Source organism: Mirounga leonina, unplaced genomic scaffold (genome assembly GCF_011800145.1).
Source record: "Mirounga leonina isolate KUSES-001 unplaced genomic scaffold, KU_Mleo_1.0 Mir_125, whole genome shotgun sequence".
Lineage (NCBI taxonomy): Eukaryota > Metazoa > Chordata > Mammalia > Carnivora > Phocidae > Mirounga > Mirounga leonina.
Genome location: NW_023270305.1, coordinates 17,479,503 through 17,506,354, shown reverse-complemented (window position 1 = coordinate 17,506,354; position 26,852 = coordinate 17,479,503). Strand labels below are relative to the sequence as shown.

The following is a 26,852-nucleotide window of genomic DNA, read 5'->3' as shown; positions in this document are numbered from 1 at the left end:
GCCAGAACAAGGCTCTGGTCTTTGGGTAAGACAGGGGTAAGTCCATGAATACTGGAACTGATAGACAAAGGTAGAGTGGAGTGATGGGAACCCCCATCCTAGGAACAAAACCAGTAAAATGATGTGTATCTATAACAGGATGTCATGTCAAGATTTCCAAGACAACTTCTCCTGCCTGTTTATATGTAACCAATTTCGAGTCAGCCTAAACCAAGGAAACATGCCTCATGAAATATGGTCCCAAATGATGTTTAAGAACCATGCAATTCCAGGGCGCCTGGGTGGCTCAGCTGGTTAAGTGACTGCCTTCGGCTCAGGTCATGATCCTGGAGTCCCGGGATCGAGTCCCGCATCGGGCTCCCTGCTCGGCGGGGAGTCTGCTTCTCCCTCTGACCCTCCTCCCTCTCATGCTCTCTGTCTCTCATTCTCTCTGTCTCAAATAAATAAATAAAATCTTTAAAAAAAAAAAAAAAAGAACCATGCAACTTCAGGAAACACCACAGGTAGTTATGACATTGGTAATTCTGCCAGATGGAAGCCGCCAGCCCTAGCCCTGTCCTGGCTTCAAGTCTCAGTGGCCTTTGATTCTACACCATTGGCCTGAACTTGAAAGGAGAGGAATCAGCCAGTCTAAAGGGACAGCTGTTCTTCTCCAAGGGAAACAGTTGTTGGTGGTCTGGGTGGGAGAATCTCAAGTGTGCCTCCCTTGCCCTGTCATGCTCTCCCACTGTCTACTAACCTCCACCTGTCTCCCAGGAGGAGGACAGGTTCACTGCTCTTCAGTAATTACCCAGGACGGTGGGGAGCTGTGGAAAGAACTCTGGACAAAAGTCAGGGATTGGATTAAACCATTACTTTGCCCCATAAAGCCCCATCCGGACATAAGAGAGAATACTCCTGCCCCATGTTGGTTGGTATATCCTGCAGCAGCACAGAGAGATCCCAGAGGTGGGCACCTCAGAACCTGTCTTTGGGTTCCCCTGAGATGGATTTTGTTGAGTGTGACCTTGGGAGGGTCACATATTCTCACTGCACCTCCTGCTCCCCATTTGCCACACAGATGAGTGAAATAGCTCCCCGTGAACATGAACCTGAGTATGCTTACACATCCTCGAGAGGAGAAGCTATGCAAACAAGTTTGTGTGTGTGTATGAGTGTGCGTGTGTTTGCACCTAGACATGACCATTCCCTCTCCTTGGCACCTGCCTGTTGAGAATGGCTTGCTGCAATGATCCACAGGTGCCCCTCTTTTCAACCTCCAGGATCTTCACTCTGCCGGTCAGAGAATCTAGGCACCAGGAGGCCATGGGTGGACTCTAAGGAACTGCCAAGTCACACTTGGGCAGTAAATTTACTGATTCACCTTCCAGAGCCTCATCTGTCTGACTGTGGGGCCAAAGTCCCCTTCCCTGGATATAGCACATATCAATGAACTAAGCAAAATGATATATTGGGTCTATTCTTAGCAATTCCTTAGCTAGGTACACTTGAATGCATCATCTTGTTCAACCTTCGCAAGGAGGAGCCTCTGTGTCTCCCCATTCTCCTCTCAGAGCTTCCCAACCTGTGATCCAACCCTGCTGATGTGTATTGATTCATCTCTGTCTTGACTTATCTTCATTCGTCTACATATTTGAATCTACCTTACTTAATCACCTTACTTCTGTCTCTTGCTCTGGCTCTGATAAGCACACCTGGGTATTAGAGTACTATGAGTTGCCATCTCTCTGCCTGTTTTCCTGTGTCTCCTTTGGTGCTTGGGGATTGACGTCCTTTCAAGGCTCTGATGGTTATCGCCAATGCGCAAGCTCATACATACCCGAGGATTCTGACATTCCACTTATTATGATAAAAATAGCCCTCATCTTTACAGTTAAGGAAACATTTTCACCAAGTGGGGAATATACTTCCCCTCCTTGTTTTTAAGAGGAAGAGATAGAGGCTCACAAAACGAAGAAGCTTGTGCCATAACTAGTCACTGTGGGAACTGGGACCGAGCCTTAGGTCTCCAAATCCAGGGTTTCCAACACAAGTCACCGGAGCTTTCTGAACCAGTATGGTCCAGGTCTAGGAGTCATAGAAGTGAAGCTGAGCTCCACTGACCACTCTTTCTCATGCAGAAGGACTTCCGAGGGACACGCAGTACATCTTCTCTGTGCCAGAGGGCATGGAAAGCAACAATGGCGTCATATCCGTCAATGTCAGGCTGCAAAATTTAAAGGCAAAAGACAAATTTCCACTAAGCTTCAAGGTGTTCAAGGTAAGGCAGCCTTCATCAGGGCTTACCCTTTCAGACATTTGTGCAGTCCTTGGGCAGAGAGATCAGCTGACCAGGCTGGGAGATTTCACTAAACTACCTCAGAGATCAAACCCAAAGGGCTCTAGAGTTCACCTGGTTCAACTCTAAATTTACGGGAAAACCTGGGCCTGACAGGAGATCAGTCTTGACCAGACGCGCAGTGGGACACACCTCCTTCCAGTGTCACTTGTCAGCATTTCCTGGTATGCTGCAGGCTCAAATGCTTGTTAGCCAAAAAATAGTCTGGTCCAAGACCAGCTGTTGTAACAATGCAGATTCCTGGGACCATCCCAAACCTTCTGAATCTGAACCTCCATGTTCAGAATCTGAAAATCCACATTATAACAAGCTCCCTGGGTGCTGCTTATGTGCATGAAAGAGAATCATTGGCTAAACTTTGAAAGGAGTTTAAGGAAAAAACCAATCCTGGGTATAAAACCAGGAAGTATGTTTTTCTCTTGTATTTAAACCAAAATCCAGTCATAGCTTGGTGGTTGGCTTGCAAGCATCTGCTTGGCCATTCATCCAAGGTCAGGTTTTCCTCTCCACCTGGCCTCCCCTCCCACCATGGCACTCCCAACAGGCTTTGCAGTTCCTGAGGGACCATCCTTCCACCCACAAGTCTGCACACACCCCACTGTGAGGAGGTAATCAGGGAGTTCATTTTTTAAAATACTATTTAAAAGTGTTACAAAAGAAAATCTGATACCTCTGCTCCCACCTCCTTTACCAAATAATTTAATGCATCCCAAAGACAAAGTGAATGGTTCTTAAATCATATACTCCACACCCTCTCTGCACTGATATAACAAAGACCCTGTCTTTATGGGGGAACTGAAGGAACTGAGGTGAAGTGACATGGTCAGAGTTAATGGCAGAGCTGGGGATTGGGCACCAGATGTCCCCCAAGCCCTCAGTCAAACATAACCATCACCTCTGTGTCTGGGGCTCTGAATTTAGCATCTCTAGGAATAATCTTCATTCCTGTTCACTGAGCCTAAAGCAACAGTCACAACCATAGGTCAGCCCATGTGTGACAGGCTGAGCACATTTCTACTTCCCAGTTGCGTGAAATGAATGGAAAGAAATGGTTGGGGTTTGGCACAGTACTTCTGAGGGGCCTGAAATCTGCTGAGGCCATCAAAGAACATTGAAAGATGCAGCAATGGGCAGTTGTTGTCCTCACCACCAGGCACCTGAACACTCTTCCATTTGGTGGAAGGCAGGGCCTAGTTTCCCACTGCAGCAACCAAAGAGGCCAAATATTTCCTCTCCCCAGCCCCTGGATGCAAAGAGATAGATGTGTGAGCCAGGCTTGTCTAATTAGATGCTTCTCTCATGTCTGCCTTCCCCATCCCCACAATCTCAGTCACTCTGGGTTTGGACTTTTGAGGTAGGACCAGCCAAGGGGTTATCCACAGCAAATCTTGGGGCCCGGCAGCGGCAGTGCAGGCAGATCCTGGGCTGGCATCCAGCTGTGTAGCTGTCCCCACTGCTTCCCACCCACTTTCCCAGCTGCATTCTCTAGACTTTTCATAAATGGCTTTTTGCTCATCCCACCATGGTTTGTTTCCCTTGCTTCCAGCCAAGAATCCCAAGTGATTCAGATGCCTTCTGAGAGGACTCTTGTCCTCGGAGTCTACTAACTCACCTCTGAGAAGAACAAAGGAAAGGGGCTTAGGAAGAATTGAGGCATCTGGTCTACCCAGCCAGGCTTGAATAGTTCTCTCTCAGCAAGAAAGAGTAGCAGGACAGGTAGTCCTGCTGCTCTCTCCTGATGAAGACTACTGCCCTCTTCCGATGAGAGACAGAAGCCCAGAGAGGGGAAGAGGGCTGCCCCAGGGCACGACTGGGGATGCTGTTCACATTGCCATCTATGAGTCTGGCGCCCCAGAGCTGGGCATCACAGCAGCCTTGTGTTAACTGAGTTGCCTCAAATTTTTATAGTTCAGGAGCCTGGCACAATTGTAATCGTACCTATTTTTAAATGCTGTCTAGCCCATTTATCTACTTTTTTTAGCCAGAGATGCATTTCTCAGCTGTACGCTTTGCCAAAAAGGCACTAAGACCCGAGGTCTCCTCAGGCTCCCTGGAGGTCCCAGTGGATCTTTCAGGATCCTGATTGAGTTAAACACCAAAGAACTGTCCAGACTATGGCAACTCAAGAGACACTTGGGCTCCTTTCACACTTCAGCTAAGAAATATGCTATGTGACTGCCAGCCACCAGGTTCTCAGAAGTCTGCAGGGCTCTGATGGTGTTTGTGGGTACGTGCTGCTTGTATGACCGCTATGCATGGTGCTTGCTCTGGCCCTGACGTGGTCCTGTGACTCCCAACTCCTACGGGAGCACCGCTCTGTCTTCCATCACAACAAACACGGGTGGTGTCCGAATAGGCAGAGGAAAAGGACAAGGGTGGACAAGCCATTTCATCTTCACCCCAAAGCTCCCCCCTGGCAAGGCTGGGACTTTCCACCTCCCTTCCAGCTCACTCTTGGTCTCCAGAAAATCTGTCTGGGCAAATCAAGTGGTCTGTACACATAGTTGCAGAGGGCAGGGGGATCAGCAGGGGAAAAGAACCAAAACCCACACCAACAGTGGAAGACAGTGTTGGGTGGTGGGTCTTAATCACCAAGGAAGCAAAGCAGCTTACTTTATTCCTGCCTCTGCTCCTTAGACTGCTGGGACTGTTTGCACATCCATGAAACAGGTCCTAGTGTCTGCTTTCAGGGTTACAGGGAAGCAGCTTGCAGATGGCAGAGTGGCTTAAAAAGTGCATCCTCAGTGCTTCCTTCTGCCATGTGGGAAGACAGAATGTTGGTATTTCCCTATTTGGATGCACACATACATTCCCTACAAACACCGGGAAGCCTAGAACAAATTCCCGCCATATTTTACAGTGGCATGATGGAATAAAAGACGTTTCCTCGCATTGGAACTCCTGATGCTGGGAAACTGACATTTGATCTAGGTTCCGTCTTACCCCTGCCCTATTGACATCTCACCCTTCCCTTGGTTTTATCATCATTGCTATAAAAAGTAACCACATGTGGCTGAGCTGACAAAGGGAGACTCTCCTCCTCCGTATCCTTTCCCCTTGAGTTCCCTACAGCCTACAACAGGTTAGGTTTTTTTTTCACATCTCTGCACAGGGAATGAGTAATGCTCCCATCCAGTGGGGTGTGCAGAGAACAGGCTGACCGTAGGAAGAAGGAACACAAGGCCCTGTGCTGGGCTGCTGGGATCTGCTTGCCTTCGTGTTTTTGTTTAGTTCCTGAACCTGTCTTTCTTTTTCTGCCCTACAGGTCGACCCTCAGGTATGAATCAGCACCTTCTCATGCTTCTGTTGCTGTGCATTGGCAACTGTTAATGCCTCTTCCAACACCTGTAACTTTGGCACGTCTCTTGCTGTTCAGCAGCTGCAAATTCAGTCTTGCTCTGTCCTGTAACAGATACAAACTTAGAATCTCCAAATAGATCAACTGTGCAGGACATATTTTTGCTGTCCTGGTCTAAATGTTGGACCCCTCGAGCTGTTCTTTGGTTTGAAATCTAAGAGGGGCTGCAACCGTGAAACCATCTTCAGGAATCTGGCCTCTGACAGATAAGACTGATGCAGCCCGTTCTTTCCTATTTAAGATAAGAAGCAGAGCTAATGGCATCTTAGGGGGACTTTAGCCTCATATTCTTTGTCAGCCCCTGAATCCACCATAAACAGGATGCATGCTCTGCAAATGCACCTTCAGGGCAAATCTAGCTCCTCTTTCAACCAAATAGCCACCTCTCCTGAGCAGATATTCTGGCTTGGCGTTGGTACAGGGTGATTTAAGAGTAAGGATGGAGGACAGATGGAGTTACAAGCATGCAGACCCCTTAAATGGATGGGGGCCGTGGCTGCCGGGGGAGATGCAGGTGCCTGGGGACCAAGGATGTAGCCACAGCCAACAGGTAGTATCTCTAGCATGCTTCTGGGTCCAGGGAAGCTCTTCCTGGCCTTCCAGGGGTGCCCCAATAGGTAGACAGAGGCCAGGACAGGGGGTTTCTAAGCAGGGAATACTCCGAAGCCCAGGCATAAATTGGGCAGCAAGGAGGCCACTGACACCAGGGGCCCAGCCACAGAGCTGGGTTTAGGATCTGATTTTCATTTCCAGCATCCTGGTCATTGGAGTAGAATTTCTGGAAGGGCTTCAGGGAGGCACTCAAGTGCGAAGAACAAATCTCCAGAGCTGGAGTGAGGAGTGGGGATTTGACCCAAGAAAAGGCACAAGCCCCATCCCTAGAACTACAGGGTCAGGGCTGTGTGCCAGTAGGCCTGCGTTAATTTGATGCTGGGTCTCTGCACTAGACCAAGAGCCTCCCGGCATGCCACGTACTCATACTTCTGGCTGCCACTGAGCAAGTCTGCGCTAGAGGATAGGGAGCCTGGGCAAGGCTTCAAGAGTCCAATGGAGAGAGGAGAGCAGGAGAGCAGGGAAGCAGGGAAATTCTGGATTGTAGGAAGCACACAATCTTCTGTGCATAATGTCTCCCCATGTGCACATGCATGTGCTTACACACATACAAACCCAGAGACACAGGACAGTATTGGCTTTCTAGAGAAGAATTGTTCTCATCATTGCTTTTGCCAGAAGGGCTCACACAAGTCAGGCTCCAAACCTGCTGGGGCCACTGTTAACATCAGCAAAGTCACTTTGGAGGTTGCACCCAGCCCTTGCTGCATACCTGGGGACAGTGACCTATCTCCTGTCTCATCTTGTAGCCCAGCCTTGTTCCCACCCTCTGAAAAGAAACTCTCCCTTTCTCCCTGTTTCTTCCCAGGGCAGAGCTCACAAATAATCATTTCACGCTGCGTAACCACTCTAAATGGAATCCCCATGCTCGACTGTATTGGGGAAAATTTATTTAGTAAGGGGTTTTTATTATGTAATATGCATGTGACATCTGGTAATGGGAACTGCATTATATTTATTGTTTTATCTTTAAGAAAATATTGAAATAAAAGGAAAATGATCAGAGCCTATTATTCGCCAATGAGAAGGAATTCCAGGGCTCTGCTGGGAGACAAAATGGGGGGAAGGGAGGAGTCCAACTCTGCTGAGCTACACAGTCCAAAGAGTACTGTAAAAAGTTCAGGAGAGAAGGGGTGGCAGGGCCTCCAAAAGTAATTCAGTGTCGGAACAATTTCACTGGTTTCCATGGAAGTCTTTATTAGCAGAGAGAGTAACACCCAAACCCAGGATACTATGGGACCTAATGAGATAAAACCATGTACCATATCTTTTTTGCATTCGTTGCGGTGTCAGCATCTATATTAAATAACAGTCTGAATTCTGTGGCATTTTGAAAATCCAGGTAAGCACTGTCTCCCTTTTCAGGGACTGTAATGCTGTTTTGGTGAATGGAGAGGGGTCTGGAAGGTGGTGGGTCTCTTCTGGGGCTGGGCCCATGCACACAGGGGGTGTTCTGATCATCTTCATGTTTTCCTCCAGTTCCAGCCCTTCTGGAAGAGGTTGCCACCCACCTTCTTTTCTCAATTCAGAAATGCTATCGAGGGGCACCTGGGTGGCTCAGTCATTAAGCGTCTGCCTTCGGCTCAGGTCATGATCCCAGGGTCCTGGGATCGAGCCCCGCATCGGGCTCCCTGGTCGGCGGGAAGCCTGCTTCTCCCTCTCCCACTCCCCCTGCTTGTGTTCCCTCTGTCACTGTGTCTCTCTCTGTCAAATAAATAAATAAAATCTTAAAAAAAAAAAAAAAGAAATGCTATCGAGGGCATAGTTTTTAAAACCAAGAGCAACCTCACAAAGTACTTCAGTCTGAGCACTGGGACCTACGTGGTGGTCACCTCTGCCCACAGTGAAGCAGTTGGGTTTTTGCTCCGAACCTTCCTGAAAATGCCAGATGGTGACAGGTACAGAAATGCTGGGCTTCTGAATGTTTGATTCCACTTAATTTTATAAAAACACATTGTGTCATCCTGTGCTGCAGGTACTGTGTCAGTAGGGGACATGGCATGGGCCTTGCTTGCAAGAAGCTTACCACAAAGGGTGGCGAGAGAGTCCGAACCAACAAGTAGACCATGAACAGGATGGAGCCATTGCTCAAGAGAAGTGCAAAGTCATATGGGAGGACAGAGGAGAGGGATCCACCTCGGGCAAAAGAGATTGAGGAAGGCCTCTTGGAGAAAATGGCATTTGAGCTAGTCCTTGATGGAAAACATAGTCTAATGCTTAAAGGAAAAGGTAGTGCAGGTAGAAGAAAAAAAGCATGAGGGAAGTGGGTGAACACAATGTCAGCCATATGCCCGGGAAGTATAGATAAGTGATGTCAGCCATATGCCCAGGAAGATCATACATGGCATGCAGGGCAGTTGTCTGAAATGTGACCAGGGGGTGGGGTGGGGTACATCAGGGAGACCGTGAAATATGGGCCTGAGAGACAGAGGCGAGTCATGGAGAGTCTTGAGTGCTAAGTCCATGGTCAAGACTGGGATCAACAAGTACACATCCTGCTGGGCACCTGATCCCCTGTTGGGCCTGAGGCAGACATTGCTATAATCATGGCCATCTTAACAGGTGAGCATGGATGGTGCCTCAGTCCGGCATACCAGATAGCCACTGTACCACCAGGGTTGGAACATAAGACAAAGCTTATCTGCGGTCTTGGCAATGGGGGTCACTGTACATGTGTATCTGGTTGTGAAAGGAACCATTTGCTAAATAGTTTGAAGACCAGATGGTGGCCAGTCAAAAGACTGGACAAGTGGTTATGATGCTTACCTGTCTGCTGACTGTCATGGTTGCCCACGTCACATCCCACTGTGCTGAGGGCCCTTCACTCAGATCCTTGGTGTAAATGTCCAGTGCCACCTAGGGTGTCCTCCATATACAAGCTTCCTTTAAATAGTGAGCCATTCATCCTTGTCACACTGTTTCCCTGTTTTTCTAGGAATCTGGGCAGCAATTTCAACCTTACAGCACCAAAGGTAGGTATGTGAAGGCTTCATTGGCCAGCTTCATTGGCCACATCCTATCCCCAAGAACTTCTGTCTCCTTCTTACCTCAGCACTGACCAATGAAAACAGAGACACCGTAATGGGCTGATGATGGCTCAAAGGGGCAGGGCAGGGGGGGAAAAGACCAAGCCTCCAAGGTCAGGCTGGACCCAGTCATCTTCCTTCCACAAACTTTGGTGTTCTCATTCCCCTACAAGTTTTATCCGATTGCTGGATGAAGCCTCCTACTCAGATCCAGGTGTGGGGAGTGGTTCTTGTGCCTTTGCTGTACCAGACAGATAGCTTCTTTCCTCAGAAATTTGATATTGACTCTTTTCCCTTTGATCCGGGCAAGTCTTCCGGAAAATGGCTCCCAAGAAAGCATCTTCCACAGATATGATCAACAGGTACAGTACTTAGATATGATCAACAGGTACAGTACTGAGTGATGGAGCCACCAGGCTCTTATCAGGATACAGAGAAGAAAAGTGACTTGGTGGGTCATTTTGTCAACCTCTCTCCCTGGATGTCTCCAGAACCGATCTGGTTACCAAGCCCTGGATAGAAGTGGCATCCTAGCTGGGTGACATCTGGGCTGGAATGCAGAGCTTGGTGAGGGTTGGGCTAATGATGGGGGTGGGAGGGTATTTTAAATCTTTAAACAGGGGCACCTGGGTGGCTCAGTTGGTTAAGCGTCTGCCTTCAGCTCAGGTCATGATCCCAGGGTCCTGGGATCGAGCCCCGCATCGGGCTCCCTGCTTGGTGGGAAGCCTGTCTCTCCCTCTCCCACTCCCCCTGCTTGTGTTCTTTCTCTAGCTGTCTCTCTCTCTCTGTCAGTTAAATAAATAAAATCTTTATTAAAAAATAAATAAATAAATCTTTAAACAAATAACTGGCAATACCCCCTGAAATCTTTCCTTCTGCTCTGCCACTTCCCTTGGCATCATTCCTCCCGGGAGCCAGCCAGCTTCAGAAAACACCAGCCGTGTTTTTCCTGCCAAGCCACCTATGTGCACAAAGGATTTTCTTAATGGTTTAATAAACCGTTATAAAGAACTCCTTGACTTGCCAGGATAAAAACAGCTGCCAAGGGCTCTGCACAATGGGCCTTTTGCCATTAATAGTCATGTTGGTTTGGGAAGTGCAAAGTCATAGATAGATAGATATGACCATGTGTACCATGCCAGTCTTGGGCCAGGCAGAGGCCAGGGACAGGAAAGATGCCAGGCATTCAGAGGGCTAATGGGGTAACTAGGAGGCAGCTTAAAGGGGAATTATTCAGGCAGCCTGGGCCCAGAGGGAAAAGCAAGGAGAAATGAAGAATGTGCCTGTCGTGAGGGGAATATGTTTTAAGGAGCCGCTCAATATGGACCTCCTTGAAATCAATATGGGCCCAGGATTCAGGTCCACATCTGGGCTGATTCAGAAGGCACTTCACTTGATGCAAGACAAGATCTGCCCAGATGATTATCCCCAGTCTGTGAGCTCCCAAAGGCAGGGATGGCATTTTATGCATTCCTTGTCCCCAATATCTATCACTGTCCTTGGCCCCGAGAAGGTGCTCAGTCAATCTGCATTGAATTAAAACAGATTAGCTTCCCCAGAGCAGATGTCCAAACTAAGTTTACTGCCCCGAGGCAATCAGCAGGACCTAATTAGGATACCTGAGACCAGGCTTCCTTCAGGGGCAGATGGCAAAATCCGCAGCATGGCTCATGCACCTGCACATCTGAATTAAAAAATATAATTTGTCACATGACAAATGGTACAGATTCCCTCTAATCAGGGTTTTTCCAAACAACCACCAAAGGTCTCCTCCTTGAGGGTAACTGGTAGCCTAGATGGGGCCTTTGTAGGAATTAAAAGACGCATGCAGCTCTGTGCCAAGGTGCACAGCTCAGAAGTGGAATAGACTGGACTGCACCCCCTTTTCAGCCCCTGGCTGAGCACCCTTGAACAGGGCCAACCTGGCGTCATTCTGCACAACCCGTGAACTGTCCTCGAAGGCTGTATCCGCAAAGGAAAGTTGAAAGCAAAATGTCTGTGCACGCGCTCACTGAGTCCTCTCTCCTGATCTCTTGTATCTGTTTAGCCTTAAGTGAACTCAATGACACGCTACCACTACCATGAGTTACCTACATCAGCCGTGACAGTGGTGACGCTACTATAACCCAGGGGCTGCCTGGGAGAAAGGAAGGACATGCTCAGCCTCTGAGTCAGGTCATGGCCATCTATCCATTTATTCAATTGGCAAACACGTACCAAATATTCCAAGTACCGCACTAAGCTTCGGGAATGCAAAACATCAGTCCTCAGGGAATCTTATGTGGAGGTGCTGGAGACAGACGTGCAATTCTTTGGGTATTTGTTTAAGGCAATCTTCATCTCCATTCCTATCCTCATTTCCTCAAACATTTTGGTCCAGGTCAGGGACTGTCCTAGGGTAGAGAGACATGCAGAAGGAAGGAGACATGGTCCGTGTCCCAAAGCTACTTATATTCTAGTTGGTGACTCCACATAAGTTAGAGTTCCTTGCCAACGGCTCTGCAAGTTAGGTGCCATGATTCTTTGGAGGAAAAAACTCTGTTGATAGTGGGCGCACAGTGCGACTGTTCTGATGTAACCCAGCCAGTGAGATGTTGGAGGCATGGCCTGAGGACCAATTTCAAACACTGGCAGCATGTTTTTCTCAGGGGCAATGAAAGGGGTTCTCCCCTGAGGACAGGCTGTGGGGCTGCTCTTGCTGTCAGTTAGGTGGTGAAGCCAACCAACCCCGAGGACAGCATGTCTGTGGGTCTGTGGGGTGTCCATTCTCAGAAGAACCCAAAGAGACACCTTCTTCCCCCCGACCCCATCCCACTCTGCAAAGCCATCTGCTGAGGGACCTCACTCTGGCTCCTTCCCCCACGTGAAGCTCTCCCAGAATGCTGATGTCACATCAGCCCCTCAGCTTTTACCAGCCTGCATGTGAGAAATGGCCATGCACAGCACCGCTCTTCTTCTCTGTGGCATCATCGTGGAAGACGCCCCCCACAAAGCTGCTCAATGTCCCTGGGAGAAGACTGAATGCAGTTAACAACTTCAGAAGTTCAGGCTGGGAAAAGTTTCTCTCCCCTCAGCCTCCATTTCTTCCTGTTTTTAATCCAAGGAAAACCTTGACTTCCTTTATGGTTCAGTGGCTAGGAAGACTAATGCTAAGTAATGTGCTCCATTAGATCAGCTTCTCTTAGCCTAGATTCCTGACACTTTCATCTGCTCTGCGCGCACACACATGCTCATGCTCACACTCACTCTCTCAACAGTCCTATTTTCTCTCCATCTCTTTCTGGAAGCAGATGGGAAAACACACCTACAGGGCTGAGTCGATTCATTCAACACTTCTCCGGAGGGGTTCCCAAGTGCCATGTATGGTGGAGAGGAAGAAACTACTGCTTTCTGTCCAATAGCAAAGGAAGAGAGAAGTGCAAGGCAACCCACACGTGCTATCAAATGTCAGGAGTGATGAGCACTACAGACGTTCGGGGGGGAGCATCACCGTGACCTGGAGCAATTGGGAAAGGCTTCATGACAGGCTAGATGGGCGCTGGGTGGGAACCGAAGGCTTGGAAGTCTGAGCACTTCTACAGAGGAAGGCAGGCGTGCCCCTCAGCTCCTGAGCACTGACGGGATTTCTGCGTTCCTCTCTTGTTTGGATCAGGGACTGAACATGGATGCCACCCAGCTTCAGAGCCTTCTCAACCAGGAGCTCCTGAAAGGTAAGGTCAGACCCCACAGGCCTACTGGCCCCACCCTCAACCCCACTGCTGAGCCAGTCTAGTGTCACCCCCACCCCCAACATTTCCATCCTTCCCGTTCTCCACCCCCAGGAACTCCAGGGGACACGTTCTCTTTGGATGAGTGCCGGGGCATCGTGGCTCTGATGGATGTATCCTTTGCAGTCTTCTCTCCCCTTCTCTGGCAGCTCTATGAGCCCGTCTGCTCTTTGGGCTTCCCTGGGGGTCTCATTAGGACATTAGGAATGCTTTTCACTCACAGTGTTTTCTCTTCTTTGGTTCTAAGGGCTCACGCAAGAGCCTGGGTTCCTGTGGATTCTATGCTAACTCACTACCTCTCCCGAACAATCATAGCAACAGTGCCAATGGTTGTCATTTATCAAGCATCTTGGCATGCCAAGAATTGTACTGGGATATATACTTTCCTTGTAGTCCTTGCAGTAACCCCTATGATGTAAGAAGTATGATCCATCACACGGTGAGAGAGGGGTTCGGAGAGGCTAGGCAGCTTATTAAGTAATCCCACAGCCAGTCCGAAGTTGTGCCTGGATTTGAAGAGTCTGCAGCCTCCAAATCTGTGTCCTAACATCATTCTGCACTGCCTCCTGGCAGCACCAATGGGGGCTGTTTCCCTCTCACCCTCCCCTTACCCTGGATGAGTCTTCCCTAAATCCCTTGTTCAACAAGCCCCAATTCAGTAAAGAGAACAACCACTGGAACTTGGAGAAAACGCCTGGGTCTACAGAGAGCCGCACCCCGTTAGTGCTGCCAAGGCGGCGGAGGTCGGGGCGGGAGGAGCGAGCTGTCCGTGGGCACCAGTGGCCAGGCTGGGCATCAAGCCCGGGCTCCTGACTCCCGTCCTGCGCCACCTCCAAGGAGCTATTTCTCCCCTGCCTGCCCCCGGAGAGACTGGCTCCCAGCTGCGCCCTGTGACCCTCCCCTCAGTGTATGCAGCCTCCCTGGAGTGAGACTGATGGGGCTCCTCCACTGTTAACAAGGCCCGATTGGGAACGGGAGGCCGGCCATTGTCGAACAAGAGTGCTTCTTGATGAAATCGCAAATCGAGCCCTGTCTCTGGTGGCCCTGGTTTGGAATCACCTGGAGATACTGCCCAACCTCCACAGGAGAATCAGAAGGGCCCCATGGCTCCCCACAGCCCCAGGGCGGGTCACCCCGGGGGAGGTGGTGTCTGCTGGAGCCCTGCAAAGCAGACAGGTCTGTTCTACCCTTCTTCCCACCCACCCACCGCTCCCCTGCAGCAACTCAGAGATGGATTCTTTTCCTCGAATTAGCTCTTGTTAAACCCATTGTACTACTACGGGGTGACCAGGGCTGGCTGTACCTCCTTCCCTCCACCTAGCTGCACCCACATGCTGCTTCAGGGGTTGCAGTGACCCTTCACGATCCTCCCCACTCTCCCCTGCCAGGGGCCCCACTCCACCCGGTGCAGGCTGTGTTCCGGCCTCTCTCTTGCCCTGGATGCACGTGATGCTGGCCCCCTTTTCTCAGGGCTTCTTTCCCCTTCCAGTTGCCCGTTTTCCTCTGTAAAATGAAGCTAAGCCAGGCCCCTGCAGACACAGGGCTGAGTCTGCAGTTGGGGTGGGACCACGTCCAGGTGACACTGGACTGACAGAGCTACTAGTTGATGGATGGAACTTCTCCTGGCTCTGTGGGCAGGGCCTCTGCCCCCCGCGTGCTGCACGGTCCACTCTTAACGCCCCTCCAGCTGAAAGTGAACGGGTGGCTTGATCAAGAGCAGTTTGCAAGGCTGTGGGGCCGGCTTGTCCGCTGCCAGGTACCGGCATTTTCTCTTTGTGTCCCATTTAGCAAATTTCTACTGGGTGCTGCCCTACCTGCACAGTCTGAGGGGCGTGAAAGAAGAGGAACCCAGCCCTGCCCTCAAGAGGACTCACATCTTGTTCAGGGAGACCACACGCACCACTAGAAGACACGAGGCAATGCCCAAGCAAGTGGCAGGGTGAAGGGTACTCCAGGAGGTTGAAGGAGAGAGGGATCACCATGGACGGTAGCTAAGACTGCCAGCCAGCATCATCCCTCCCCAGTCCCCCCCACCCCCCGCTCCCTGAGACATTACCCCTGTGCACTTGTTCGCCATCCTATCTGCCAGGTACAACTAGATCACAGATGTGGCCTGTGGCCTCTCCATTGTTCTCAGGACAAGGTCTAAGCTCATCAGAGCTGTACACAAGACCCTGGAGCAGGGACCCTGGTTTGGGTCCAGGAGGAGCCCTTGGACTCCTCCCACTCACTCCTTCAGCCCCCAGCTCTGAGACTTGGATCCTGGCCAGGACCGAGCACCCTGATTGTCCAGCTTCAGGAATCCTCCCTGGGAGGCCTCGCCTGCCCCCAGGCCCGGTTACGTCCCCCTGAGCCCACAATAAAAGATAAGGTGTTCTCGTGGGGCTATCCCAGGATGTATCACCTAGTCCCTGACTTAGGGGACTCACAGGGCATTGTAATGGCTGATCTATCCCCCCCCGCCCCATTAGATTGCAGAGCAGGGGCACCCTCATGTTCATCTGCTTCCCCCAGCACCTTTCTTAGTGTCTCGTACACAGCAGGCACTTAAAAAGGCCCAACAAATGACCAAAGTAGTAAATTACCGAATGAGTGAGGGACTCCCGATTGAGGGCTTTCTATATACTCACCAAAAGCCAAATAAGGCCAGCAAACATTCTTGGGCTGCTATTTCACAGTGATCATTGCCCCCGGGAATCGGTGGGTCACACACCTGCTGGGGGTATTTTGCCTTGGAACAATTCCTGTGGGGCGGCTGAGCAGAGGCCCAACCAGGGAGCCCCAAGTCCAGTCGCGGGGCGGCTGCATGCTTCCTCCCAGCAAGTCACCTGCCCGAGCTGTTTCTCACCCGGGAAGTGCAGGGCTGATCAGGGTTCGGGTGAGAACCAGGGAGAGGAGGAAAAGTCCGGGGTACAGGAGAGCCGCCCTGTACAAGGCTGTGTTAGGGCCGCTCCCTCCTGCAGGTGGGCCAGGACCCAGGACGCGGTCCCCACCTGCCTGTTACATGTACTCACTACCTGTTACAAGGCACCCTCCTAAGCTCTTCCTAACCATTTGTTCATTGACCCCTAGCAGCAATCCTATGAGGCACGTACTGTAATTGGCACTGCACTGTGGGTGGGGAAACTGAGGCCTGGAAAGATGAAGTCACTTGCCCATGGCTACACATCTGGTAAATAGTCAAGCCAGCATTTAAACCCAGTGGTTTGGTTGCAATTTCTGTGCTTTTAACCACCACCCTATGCAAAGTCTTGAGAGAGCTCCACACCTCCCAGACACAGGAATCTGCCATGTGTTGGGAGCCCAGTCTAGGAGGTGGGGAAGGACAGAAAGGAGGTTGGGAGAGAGGAAGGTGCAGGCCTGGGAGAGGAACCCACAGCCCCACAGCGGGCAGCCAGGGTGGTCGGCTTTACCAGGTGGCTCCCCCTGCTGCCTCCCTGGGGCCTTAGCTGAGCTGCCCCTGAGCCCGATCCACTCAAGGTTTATTGGAACAGTTTCCTGGGGTGGAAAAGGGATTTCCAGGACTTCTCTCTCCCCAGGACTTCCTCTTTAAGATGGGTGAGGGCACTCACATGGACTTCTTGCTTCCTTTCCCAAATCAGAGTGTTTTCCAGAACACCCAGAATCACTCTGGAGTTTTCCTGAGTTTGGATTTGTGGAAGGCTATAAAGGATACAGGTAAAGCAGGGGCCATTCGGAGTCATCATGACTGGGGCTGTGGTGATGGTGGGGTGTGTGTGTGTGTGAGAGAGAGAGAGAGAGGAGTGCACACCCCTCGCATGCTGTAGGCAAGGCTGGTGCAGCAAAGCTGGACGGTCAGGAGAGAGCAGAGCAGTAGGCTCTGTGTCCTCCCCGGTTAACACCAGCCTCTATTGGCCTCCAGGCTCAGGACTCAGACTCCATCCTCCCCAACCTGAGTTCTTGTGTGCCAGTCAATTTTCCCAGTCGCCTTTTGTCTCCAAACAGCTCTAACTGTGTGAAAACAACCCCATGTCATTGATACCCTCTCAGAACTCAAGCTTGCCTTAGACACACTTCCATCTCAACCTCTGGGCTGTCAGGGTTCCACCCTCATGAGCAGGTGGATGCACTGTCTTCACAGAGGGTTTGGAGCTAAGTGAAATCAAATGTCATCTGTCTGCTTCAAGAAGGCAAGAGCTTTCAGTCCTAGGATGATGATAAGGATACGGTAGGACGCCTAAAAGCTTCAGGGTTCAGGGAGAACTTGTACTCATGTCATCTCATTTGACTGTCTCAACTACTCGGTGATCAGGAGTCATGATCTGCCCTATACCGGTGGGTGAAATGGATCACACAAAGGTTAAGTCAGAAAACTGCCACCTTCCTTGAGAAAATGTGAGATCAGAGTCCCCCCAGGTAAACACTGGAAGGAGATGCTCCACAGTTCTCCCTCCCGCGGGCCCCCAGCCTGGAGAGCAGGGAGAAGCCTCTTCCTGCCTTAGCACCTGTCCTCCCCTTTGTTCTTCATACCAGAGGGCAGTGGTTCTCAAATTTGAGCATGCACCGGAACCCTCTGGAAGCTTGTTAAAGTACAGCTTGATGAGCCTCACCCCTCACCCAAAACTTCTGATTCGGGAGGGCTTGGGTGGGGCTCAAGAATTTGTATTTCTAAGAGGCTTCTATGTGAGGCCAATGCTCTTTGTCTGTGGACCGCACTTTGAAAACCCCTGAATAGCTATAGAAAAAACGAAATCTGATAGGAGACCACACTGATGACTCCAGAATAATGAAAGGGAGACAGATAGAGAATAGCTGGAATCCAACTAAAAAGTCTTCAAAGACCAAGCAGATAACTGAAAGGGGCCATGGAGCTGACCATAAGAAAAGAGGGTGATTTTTGAATGTGGCGAGCTGGAGAGTGCTTGGCCTATCTAAAGGCATTCGAATTCTTATTTTATTAATGCTGCTGGAGACACCAAATATCTCTGGTGCATGAGGCCCACAGGCCACCAGGCTCACCCCCTTGATGGATGGTTTGGCTTGCAAGGTTCTGCTTGCCCCCCAAAGCTTGCAGCCATGGCCGTTTGCCAGTTTGCTGTTGTCTGCTATGGGGTTGGTGCCCCCCAGACCTCATAATTAGACATGTAGGACAACCAGGCCCAAAGAGAGCAAGGTGCCTCTGTCTCACCCACCTGTGGCCACCTTCTGACTGTGGTCTCCTATCTGAGGACCAGTCTCTTTCCTAATCCACCAACGTAGGACTGAATCTCCCAGTTCCAGGGACCACACTTGCTCACACTAGCGGCGTTCACACCTAAGACCCACATGCAGTAATGGGGTTGGGAAACAAGGTGGTTTCACCAGGTCACCAACGGGGAGAGGCCTGATGGATGCAGGGCTGGGAGCAAACTCCAGGTGTCCTGGAAGCTCCCTGTTCACATGGGAATTATCTGATAATTATGAAGGCTGAAGTACCCCCAGAGCAGTCAGTGTCTTGAGTATCTGGAGTTGGTATCTGGCCAAACTCCACAACAATGTCACTGGGGCCCAGCAGCCAAGAAGAAGGAGGCAACAAGAGAACCATTAAAAATATGAAGTGGAATGAATGGGCGCCTGGGCCAGACTAAATAGGAAACAGTGGTGGAAGGCCACCACTCCAGGCGCATTTCTCAGACTTTGCATGTCAGAGGACCGGACCTGCTCCCAGCTTCCTCCGGCTCACTAACCCACCCTGTGGCCCAGACTTCCTTGCAGGGACCTCCATCAGCAATGAGCTGCTGGATCTCATGACCCTCTGGTACAGTGAAAACAGTGGCAGGGTCAGCTTCCCTAGCCTGGTCTGCCTCCTGTTGGGACTTGAAACCATGGAGAGAAAGTGTCACCTGGGTGACATCCTGGAGACCTTCACAATGACCAAGAAACATAGGAGAGGATCAGGAACGCACTCCTGCCCCAGGCCTAGGCAAGGCCTCAGTAGCAGGGTGAACTGGAGTCTTGCATGAGGAGCCCTTGCTCCAAGAGGCAGAGCCAACCTTAGCCTGTGTAATGGTATAGTCAGCCTGGGTCCCCTGCATCCCTTCTGTACTCTTTCTGTCCAGGACATTCCCTTATCCCAGGTCTCTCATTTCCTCATCACCCTATTTAGTGTATTTTTTAGGATCAAGGTTAATTTAACTCACTGTGTCCCCTCTTCATGTTGTTTACCATTTAAACCTACCCTATAGTCTTGCAATGAATGATTAGGGTCTCTGCTGAAGGAATTCACACACAAGTGAATAGGTGGGGGCAGAGGGGGGGCTTTCCCAAGGCTCCAGAAATTCAACTATATAGGTCAGATGTTTGGACACTTCTTAGCAGCCTACCCCCTTTTTTCCAATGAAATCCTATGTGAAACCCCAAGCCATACTATAGTTCAAGAGTTGTGTTGGGGGTAGAAGTGGGGTCTGGCCTCATCCTAATCCTCATCCCATCCCCAGCATGAGGCACCTCTGCAAACCCCACAGCTCTGAGCCAGGCAGTTAATAAAGACTGAGAGAACAGAGCCCTGGGAGCATAAAAGAGAAGGGTGAGGCATAAACCTCCAGAGAATTCTCAGTTGGACAAGGGGGGTTCCCCAAACTGTGCCCATAGAACACTTGATAAGACAGGCCCATACAACCCCTCAGCTGTATGTGGAAGGGTGCAGAGTGCAAGGGCATGAGAAGAGGGAGAGGCGTGTGTGGGCCAGAGTGGTCACAGAGAGCTGTCCCACAGGTGTGGGGTTTGGCTGGGAAGAGACAGGAGGGAGGCTGGGCACACTGTGGAGAGTGAGAGAGTACTTTACATAGAATCACTGTATTTGCTTTTATCTCCCTTGACCTTTCCTGATTCCTCTCCTCCTCTTTAGAGACTTTCCGGAACCTCTCCAAGGATGGAAAACGACTCTACCTGACAGAAATGGAGGTGAGGTACTTTCCTCCCCAAAACACAGGACAAAGTCCCAGGCCACCTCTCCTCTCCTGATTCCAGGGGGAGTTTTTCTCCCTGAGGATATTGGATAGTCTGTCAAAGGCCAGCCAAGCTGCTGTCCCCCTCTGCCTCCAATTAGGGCCTTTATATATTGCTGGCTGCCAAGGCTGCTTTAGGATCTTGGCAGACGGATTTTATTTTTTTCCAATAGCTTAGTAAAGCAGAAGATTATGTGGGAGTCATAAATCCAAGAGGGAATGAAGAACACCTGCTGAGCTCACTGTACATTAAACTTATTCCTACTGAGCTTTAGAAAGAGCCTCCTGGCCCAGCCAGCTGGTCGACCTCAGCTATCCCTCTCATGCCTAGCTACTCAGGGAGTAGCAAAAGATATGCAGTGATGGGGGCTTTGAGACCCCCTGCTGGGTTGGAATTATCTGGAAAGGTTTGATGAGACTAGACTGAGATCTTTCAAGGAAGGCAGTACCATTTGCCCTGCTCTGTATTAAGCAAACAAATTTTAAGCTATGTCATAATGATGATGCTTATTTCTCAGTGGATGAACCTGGTCATGTACAACTGAAGCGGGGAGTAGAGCAGACTCCAGAGTCCAGGTAAGACATGGCAGTTCTAGAATCATTTCCTTCTAGGAGCACAACTCCTTGTCTCCTCCAGGAACTGCACACAAGACTCTTGCCCCGAGAGCAGCCTCCCTAGAGATTACAGAGCCCTTATCTGTGTGAGCCAGGGCTCAACTTCTCAGGGCCTCTGAATTTCAAGGCCAATGCTGCAGGCTTCATTTAAACCATGGGTGGAATGACCAGTGGACATTTATGAAAGAGTGTGGCCTGAAAGTCATGAGTGAGGGATTTAGAATTCTTATTTATTAATTCATTTATTTTTTATTGAGCTATAATTGATATTTAACAATGTGTTAGTTTTAGGTGTGCAATATAATGATTTGATATATGTATATATTGTGGAGTGATTACCACACTAAGTTTAGGTAACATCCATCACTACACATAGTTACACATTTGTTTTCCTTGTGATGAGAACTTTTATAATTTACTCTCTTAGCAACTTTCAAATACATATACAATATAGTATTGTTAACTATAGCCATAGTGCTGTACATTACATCCCCAGGACTTAATTATCTTATAGCTGGAAGTTTGTACCTTTGGACTACCTTCACCCATTTTGCCCACCACCCCCACCCCCCACTTCCAGCAACCATCAATCTATTCTCTGTATCTGTGAGTTTTGTTTTGTTTTTAGATTCCACATATAAGTAGGATCATACAGTATTTTTCTTTCTCTGATTTATTTCACTTAGCATAATGCCTTCAAGGTCCCTCCATGTTGTCACAAATGGCAAGATGTCCTTCTTTCCTATGGCTGAGTAATATTCCTTCGTATATATAATAATGTAATGTATGGTGATTAACATAGCAATAAAAAAATTTAAAAAAATATTCCTTTGTATATAAAATACATTTTCATTATCCATCCATCTACTGATGGACACTTAGGTTCTTTCCTTGTCTTGGCTATTGTAAGTAACACTGCAGTGAACATGGGGTACACATAACTTTTCAAGTTAGTGTTTTGGTTTCCTTCAGATAAATACCCAGAAGTAGTTGCTGGGTTATATGATAGTTCTATTGTTAATTTTTTGTGGAAACTGCATGCTATTTTCCAGAGTGGCTGCACCAATTTACATTCCCACCAAGAGTGCACAAGTGTTCCCTTTTCTCTACATCCTTGCCAACACATTATCTCTCGTCTTTTCTATAACAGCCGTTCTAACAGGTGTGAGATGATATCTCATTGTGGTTTCACTTTGTACTTCGCTTATGACTAATGATGTTCCACACCTTGTCATGTACCTGTTAGCCATTTGTATGTATTCTTTGGAAAAAATGTCTATCAGTCCTACTTGATTATTTTTGCTTTTGTCGTTTTTGCTTTTGGTGTCAAATCCAAAAAGTCATTGCCAAGATCCATGTCAAGGAGCTTATTCCCGATGTTTTCTTGTAGGAGGTTCATGGTTTCAGGTCTTACATTCAGGTCTTGAATCCTTTGTCAGTTGATTTTTGTATGTGGTATAAAATAGCAGCCCAGCTTCATTCTAGAATTCCTAATTTGAAATTCCAAAGAGGAAAGGCAATCACTCATCACAGGAAAGGCTAATGTGTGGAGCAACAGAAATGATAAGACCCTGGGGAGATGCGGGCTGGGTCCAGCCTCAGATCTACCATTGCCTCACTGTGCAGCTGTTCACACATCTGTAGGCATCAGTATCTATACCTCTAGCATGAGTGTGCTGAAAAATTAATGCCCATGTCACATTTCTTCTACGTGTTTATGTTCAGGGAATAGACCCTAGAGACACATAGTCCACACCCTACACTACTGTAGCAGAAGCCCCAACAGTCTGCCAGAATCTTCCAGGACTGGGGTGCTCAATATTTGTGCTCCCCCTGATTGGACATTTCTAGGCACTAGGTATTTTTTTTGTCTAGAGGCAACAATCTACTTCCCTGGAACTTTCCACCCATGCTTCAAGTTCTACTCTGGACCACTGTAGAAAAAAGACTGCACAAGCCAGACCTTCACATCCCTGCAGATAGCTCTGCTGCCTCACCGAGGCCTCTCTTTTTACTTATTCCTGCTGATTCTCATCTGAAACCTATTGGTGACCATTTCTATATGCCAATGTCCCTTTGAAATACACAGTTCTGCTATGCAGCGGTCCTGTGATCAACATATTCGGGGACCCGATAATTTTTGTAAACAGCATTTGTGTAATCTCCCAACTGTGTACCTCAAAATCAAGAGACAGACACTCTCTCCATAAAGAAATGATATTTTAGCATAAATATTTCCTGATGAACCCTTGGTGCTTCTTACTGAACACAGGTTAACAAACATTGCAGAGATCAAAGTTAATTAGATTCACCTGTATTTTCTTGAATCCCCCTTTCATTTCTTTTTAAAAATAGGGCATGTGAGTATTTCCATTCTGCCTGATTCCTATTCCAATCTGCATGATTTCTAATGTCAGGAATGATTCTAAGCTAATTCAACATGCAGGACCTAAAGTTTGAAGTTTTGAAATAACTGGACTCTTTCTCATTATCCTTTCTCCTACGCAGGGTCCCAATTCCCTCTTAACTAATTTTTCTACACTTCCTTTTCTGAACATTATGTAAGAAGGAAGTATAATATAAGATGTATGGTTATGTGTGTTTCAGTCTCTTTCACTAATGCCTATCATCATCCCTAAGAGTGTTCCCTTGTCTTCCTCATTAATCACGGCCCTCTGACATCATACGCTTAAAGTAGATCTACTCACTCTTGGCTGATGGTTGCTGTGCAGAATTGGAGGCAGGAGGGTAAAGAAGTTCTGCCTCCAAATCTACAAACTCACTTGCATCTATAACCATCTCCCACCTTCCTCCTATTATGCTAGGGGGCATATGTCTCTGAGGATGTTCTGGATCTCATTACCTTCCCCCTTCACAAGGACCTGATAGAATGAATTCTCTCCTCTGGGTTCTGAACACTAAATCTTTCTCTCTCTCTCTCTTCTGGAGTCTTCCAATTCCCATTGAAACATGCTTATCTTTTTAAATTTCCTCCATCTCCTATTCCCTTCCAGCCACAATTCCATCTCTTCCCTTTACAGCCAAACTTCATACAAGAGCTAATTGTCTCCACATCCTCACCTCCCACATTCCCCTCAAACTTCTTCAATTTGGATTTTTCAGACATCGTCTCTCTCCCTGACTTTTGCATTGGCTCCCTAACTGATTTTCCTATATCCACCCACTTTGCTTGAGTCAATTTCTGCAGTCTAAGCACACTTTTTAAAATTCACATCCAATCACTGTACTCCCCAGGTTAAAACCCTTCAATGTCTTCCTATTACTATTTGGGAAATGTCTGAAGTCATGAACGTGACCTGTATTATCTGGCCACTGCCCACTTACCTAACCATACCTTGTATCTCTCCTCTTTCCTGCGCTCTATTCCTACCATGCCAAAATTACCTTTATTTCCTCCAATGTTTCATTCTTTTCCCAACCTCGTGTCCTTTGCCCCTATTGTCTGCTCAGCCCTGGGGTTAGTTACATAAGTCCCGATCCTTTGTGTCTTAACCCCATTGGGTTCTCGTATTATTTACTCACTATCACACAACCCTGATCACAACATTCAAAACTCTTTGTTGTTGCCTACTCCTTACATTTTTTTAGGGTCATATTGAAATGTAATTCACACATCATACAGGTTATCCATTTGAGATACAGAGTTCAGTGGTTTTCAGTGTAGTCACAGAGCTGTGCAACCATCACCACAATATAATTTTAGAACATTTTTCATCACCACACAAAGAAACCCATGCCCAATAGCAGTTACTTCCCATGTTTGCCCCACCCCTCTAGTCCTGGAAAACCACTAATCTGCTTTCTGAATCTATAGATTTGCCTATTCTGGACAGTTTACATAATTGGACTTGTGCAACACATGGTCTTTTGTAACCAGATTCTTTCATCCATGTGGTAGTATGTATCAAGACTTCATTTCTTTTTAGTGTTCAATAATATTTCATTTTGTAAATATACCATCTTTAATTCATTCATCTGTTGATGGACATTTACTTAGGTTGTTTCTACTTTCTGCCTATTGGGGATAATTCTGCTGTGAATGTTTGTATACAGGTTTTTTCATGGATGTGTGCTTTCATTTCGCTTGTGTGTATACCTCGGAGTAGAATTGCTGGGTCATTTGGTAACTCTATGTTTAACATTTTCAGGGACTGTTTTCCAGAGCCACTGCACCATTTTACATTCCCACCAGCAGTGAATGAGAGTTCCGACTCGTCCACATCCTTGTCAACACTTACTGTTGTCTGTAATTTTTATTATAGCCATCCTAGAAAGTGTGAAGTGATACCTCATTGTGGTATTGGTTTGCAGTTCCCTGACTGCTTATGATGTTGAGCATCTTTTCAGTGCTTACTGACCATTTGTATATCTTCTTTGGAGAAATGTCTATTCTGGTCCTTTGTTCATTTTTAAATTGGTTTATTTAACTTTTTGTTATCCACTTGTAAGAGTTATATATATTATATATTCATTCTATTTACAAGTCCCTTATCACCTATGTGATTTGCAAACATTTTCTTCCATTCTATGGGTTGTCTGTTAAGTTTCTTGGTTATATCATTTATAGAACACAAATTTTTAATTTTGATGAAGCTTAATTTACCTACTTTTTTCTTGTGTCACTTACACTTTCAGTGTTGTATACAAGAAATCATTGCCTCATCTAAGATCATGAATATTTACTCCTGTGTTTTTCTCCTGAAGTTTTATAGTGTAGCTTTTATATTTAGGTCTTTGATCCTTTCTGAGGTAATTTTTGTAGGTGGTGTGATATAGGAGTCCAGCTTCGTTCTTTTGCAAGTATATATCCAATTGTCCCAGCACGGCTTGTTGGAACGACTTTTCTTTGCCCCATTTTATTATCTTAGCACCCTTTTCAAAAGTCCATTTATCATAATGTAAGGATTTATTTCTGAATTTTCTGTTCTGTTTCCATGATCTATACGTCTATCCTTACGCCAGTACCACACTGTGTTGATTACTACAGTTTTGTAGTAAGTCTTGAAATCAGAAAGCCTGAGTCTTCCAGCTTGGTTTACTTTTTCAAGAATGCTTTGGTAATTCTGGGTTCCTTGCATTTACATATGAGTTTTAGGATCAGCTTGACAAATTCTGTAGAAAAAAAAAAAGTAGCTGAGATTTTGATAGCAATTACATAAATCTGTAGATCAATTTGGGGAGTATTGCCAACTTCATAATCTAAAGCTTTTTGAGCGATGAACGTGAGATTTCTCTCCATTGTTGTAGATCTTCTTTAATTTCTTTGAGCAATGTTTTATGGTTTGTGTCCTGCACTTCCTTTGTTAAATTTATTCCTAAGTATTATATTTTTGATGCTATTATAATTTCATTTTCAGATTTTTCATTGCTAACGTATAGAAATGAAAATGATTTTCATACATTGATCTTATATTCTGCCACCATGCTGAACTCATTTATTAGTTCTAATGGTTTTTAGGGGATTCCTTAGGATTTTATATCTACAAAGTCATGTTATCTATAGAACTACAAGTACTTTTATTTCTTCCATTCCAATCTGGATGCCTTTTTTATTTTTCTTATCTAATTTTCTTGGCTAGAACTTCTAGGACAATGGTGACTAAAGGTGAAGGAAGCAGCCCCCCTTATCTGCTTGGTGTTCCCAATCTTGGGAGAAAACACTCAGTCTTTTACCAATAAGGATAATGTTAGCTGTGGGATTTTCAGAGATACTATTTGTCAAGCTGAAGAAGCTCCCCTCTGTTTGTAGTTTGCTGATTCAACACACTTTTAATTACCTGCTTGATGTAGGTATTCCCTGGTGGACTGTAAGCTTAGGTATGTCTTTTTGTTGCTATCTGCTTGGCACGTAGCAAAAAGCCTGGCATAGAGGAACCACACAATAACAGTTTCCCAAATGACTGAGAGAAACTGCCCTTTCAGCTTCATGTCTTCCTTTGTTTGTTCTTGTCCCAATTTTTGTAAATGTTGTCTTCAACCCAGTTCTTCTTGCTATCCACTATTTGTCTAGTTTCTTGCCCATCAGGAGTACTGGAAAGCAGATAATTAACATTATCTTGTTATAATCTCTAGTACATCATGACCTATATTTTTTTATAAAAGGCTTATTGTCTGACCTGTTGATCCTCTCACCCTTTTGAAATCTGCTTTCCTGAGACCAGGGCACAT

The 26,852-nt window shown here is 47.5% G+C and overlaps 1 protein-coding gene across 1 annotated transcript in view; it reads left to right on the top strand.

Annotated features, from left to right (window-relative positions):
- CAPN13 (calpain 13) overlaps positions 1-20,635 on the top strand; it is a 53,049-nt gene extending 32,414 nt beyond the window's left edge. Inside the window, 14 exon segments of the mRNA XM_035000533.1 lie at positions 139-281; positions 2,121-2,260; positions 5,604-5,615; positions 7,788-7,807; positions 8,153-8,206; positions 9,244-9,275; positions 9,635-9,696; positions 12,987-13,044; positions 13,156-13,214; positions 14,789-14,857; positions 16,704-16,779; positions 18,805-18,939; positions 19,949-20,004; positions 20,567-20,635. Of these exon segments, the coding sequence (XP_034856424.1) occupies positions 139-281; positions 2,121-2,260; positions 5,604-5,615; positions 7,788-7,807; positions 8,153-8,206; positions 9,244-9,275; positions 9,635-9,696; positions 12,987-13,044; positions 13,156-13,214; positions 14,789-14,857; positions 16,704-16,779; positions 18,805-18,939; positions 19,949-20,004; positions 20,567-20,593 (943 nt within the window). The 3' untranslated portion in view covers positions 20,594-20,635.
- The last annotated feature ends 6,217 nt before the right edge of the window (positions 20,636-26,852 follow it).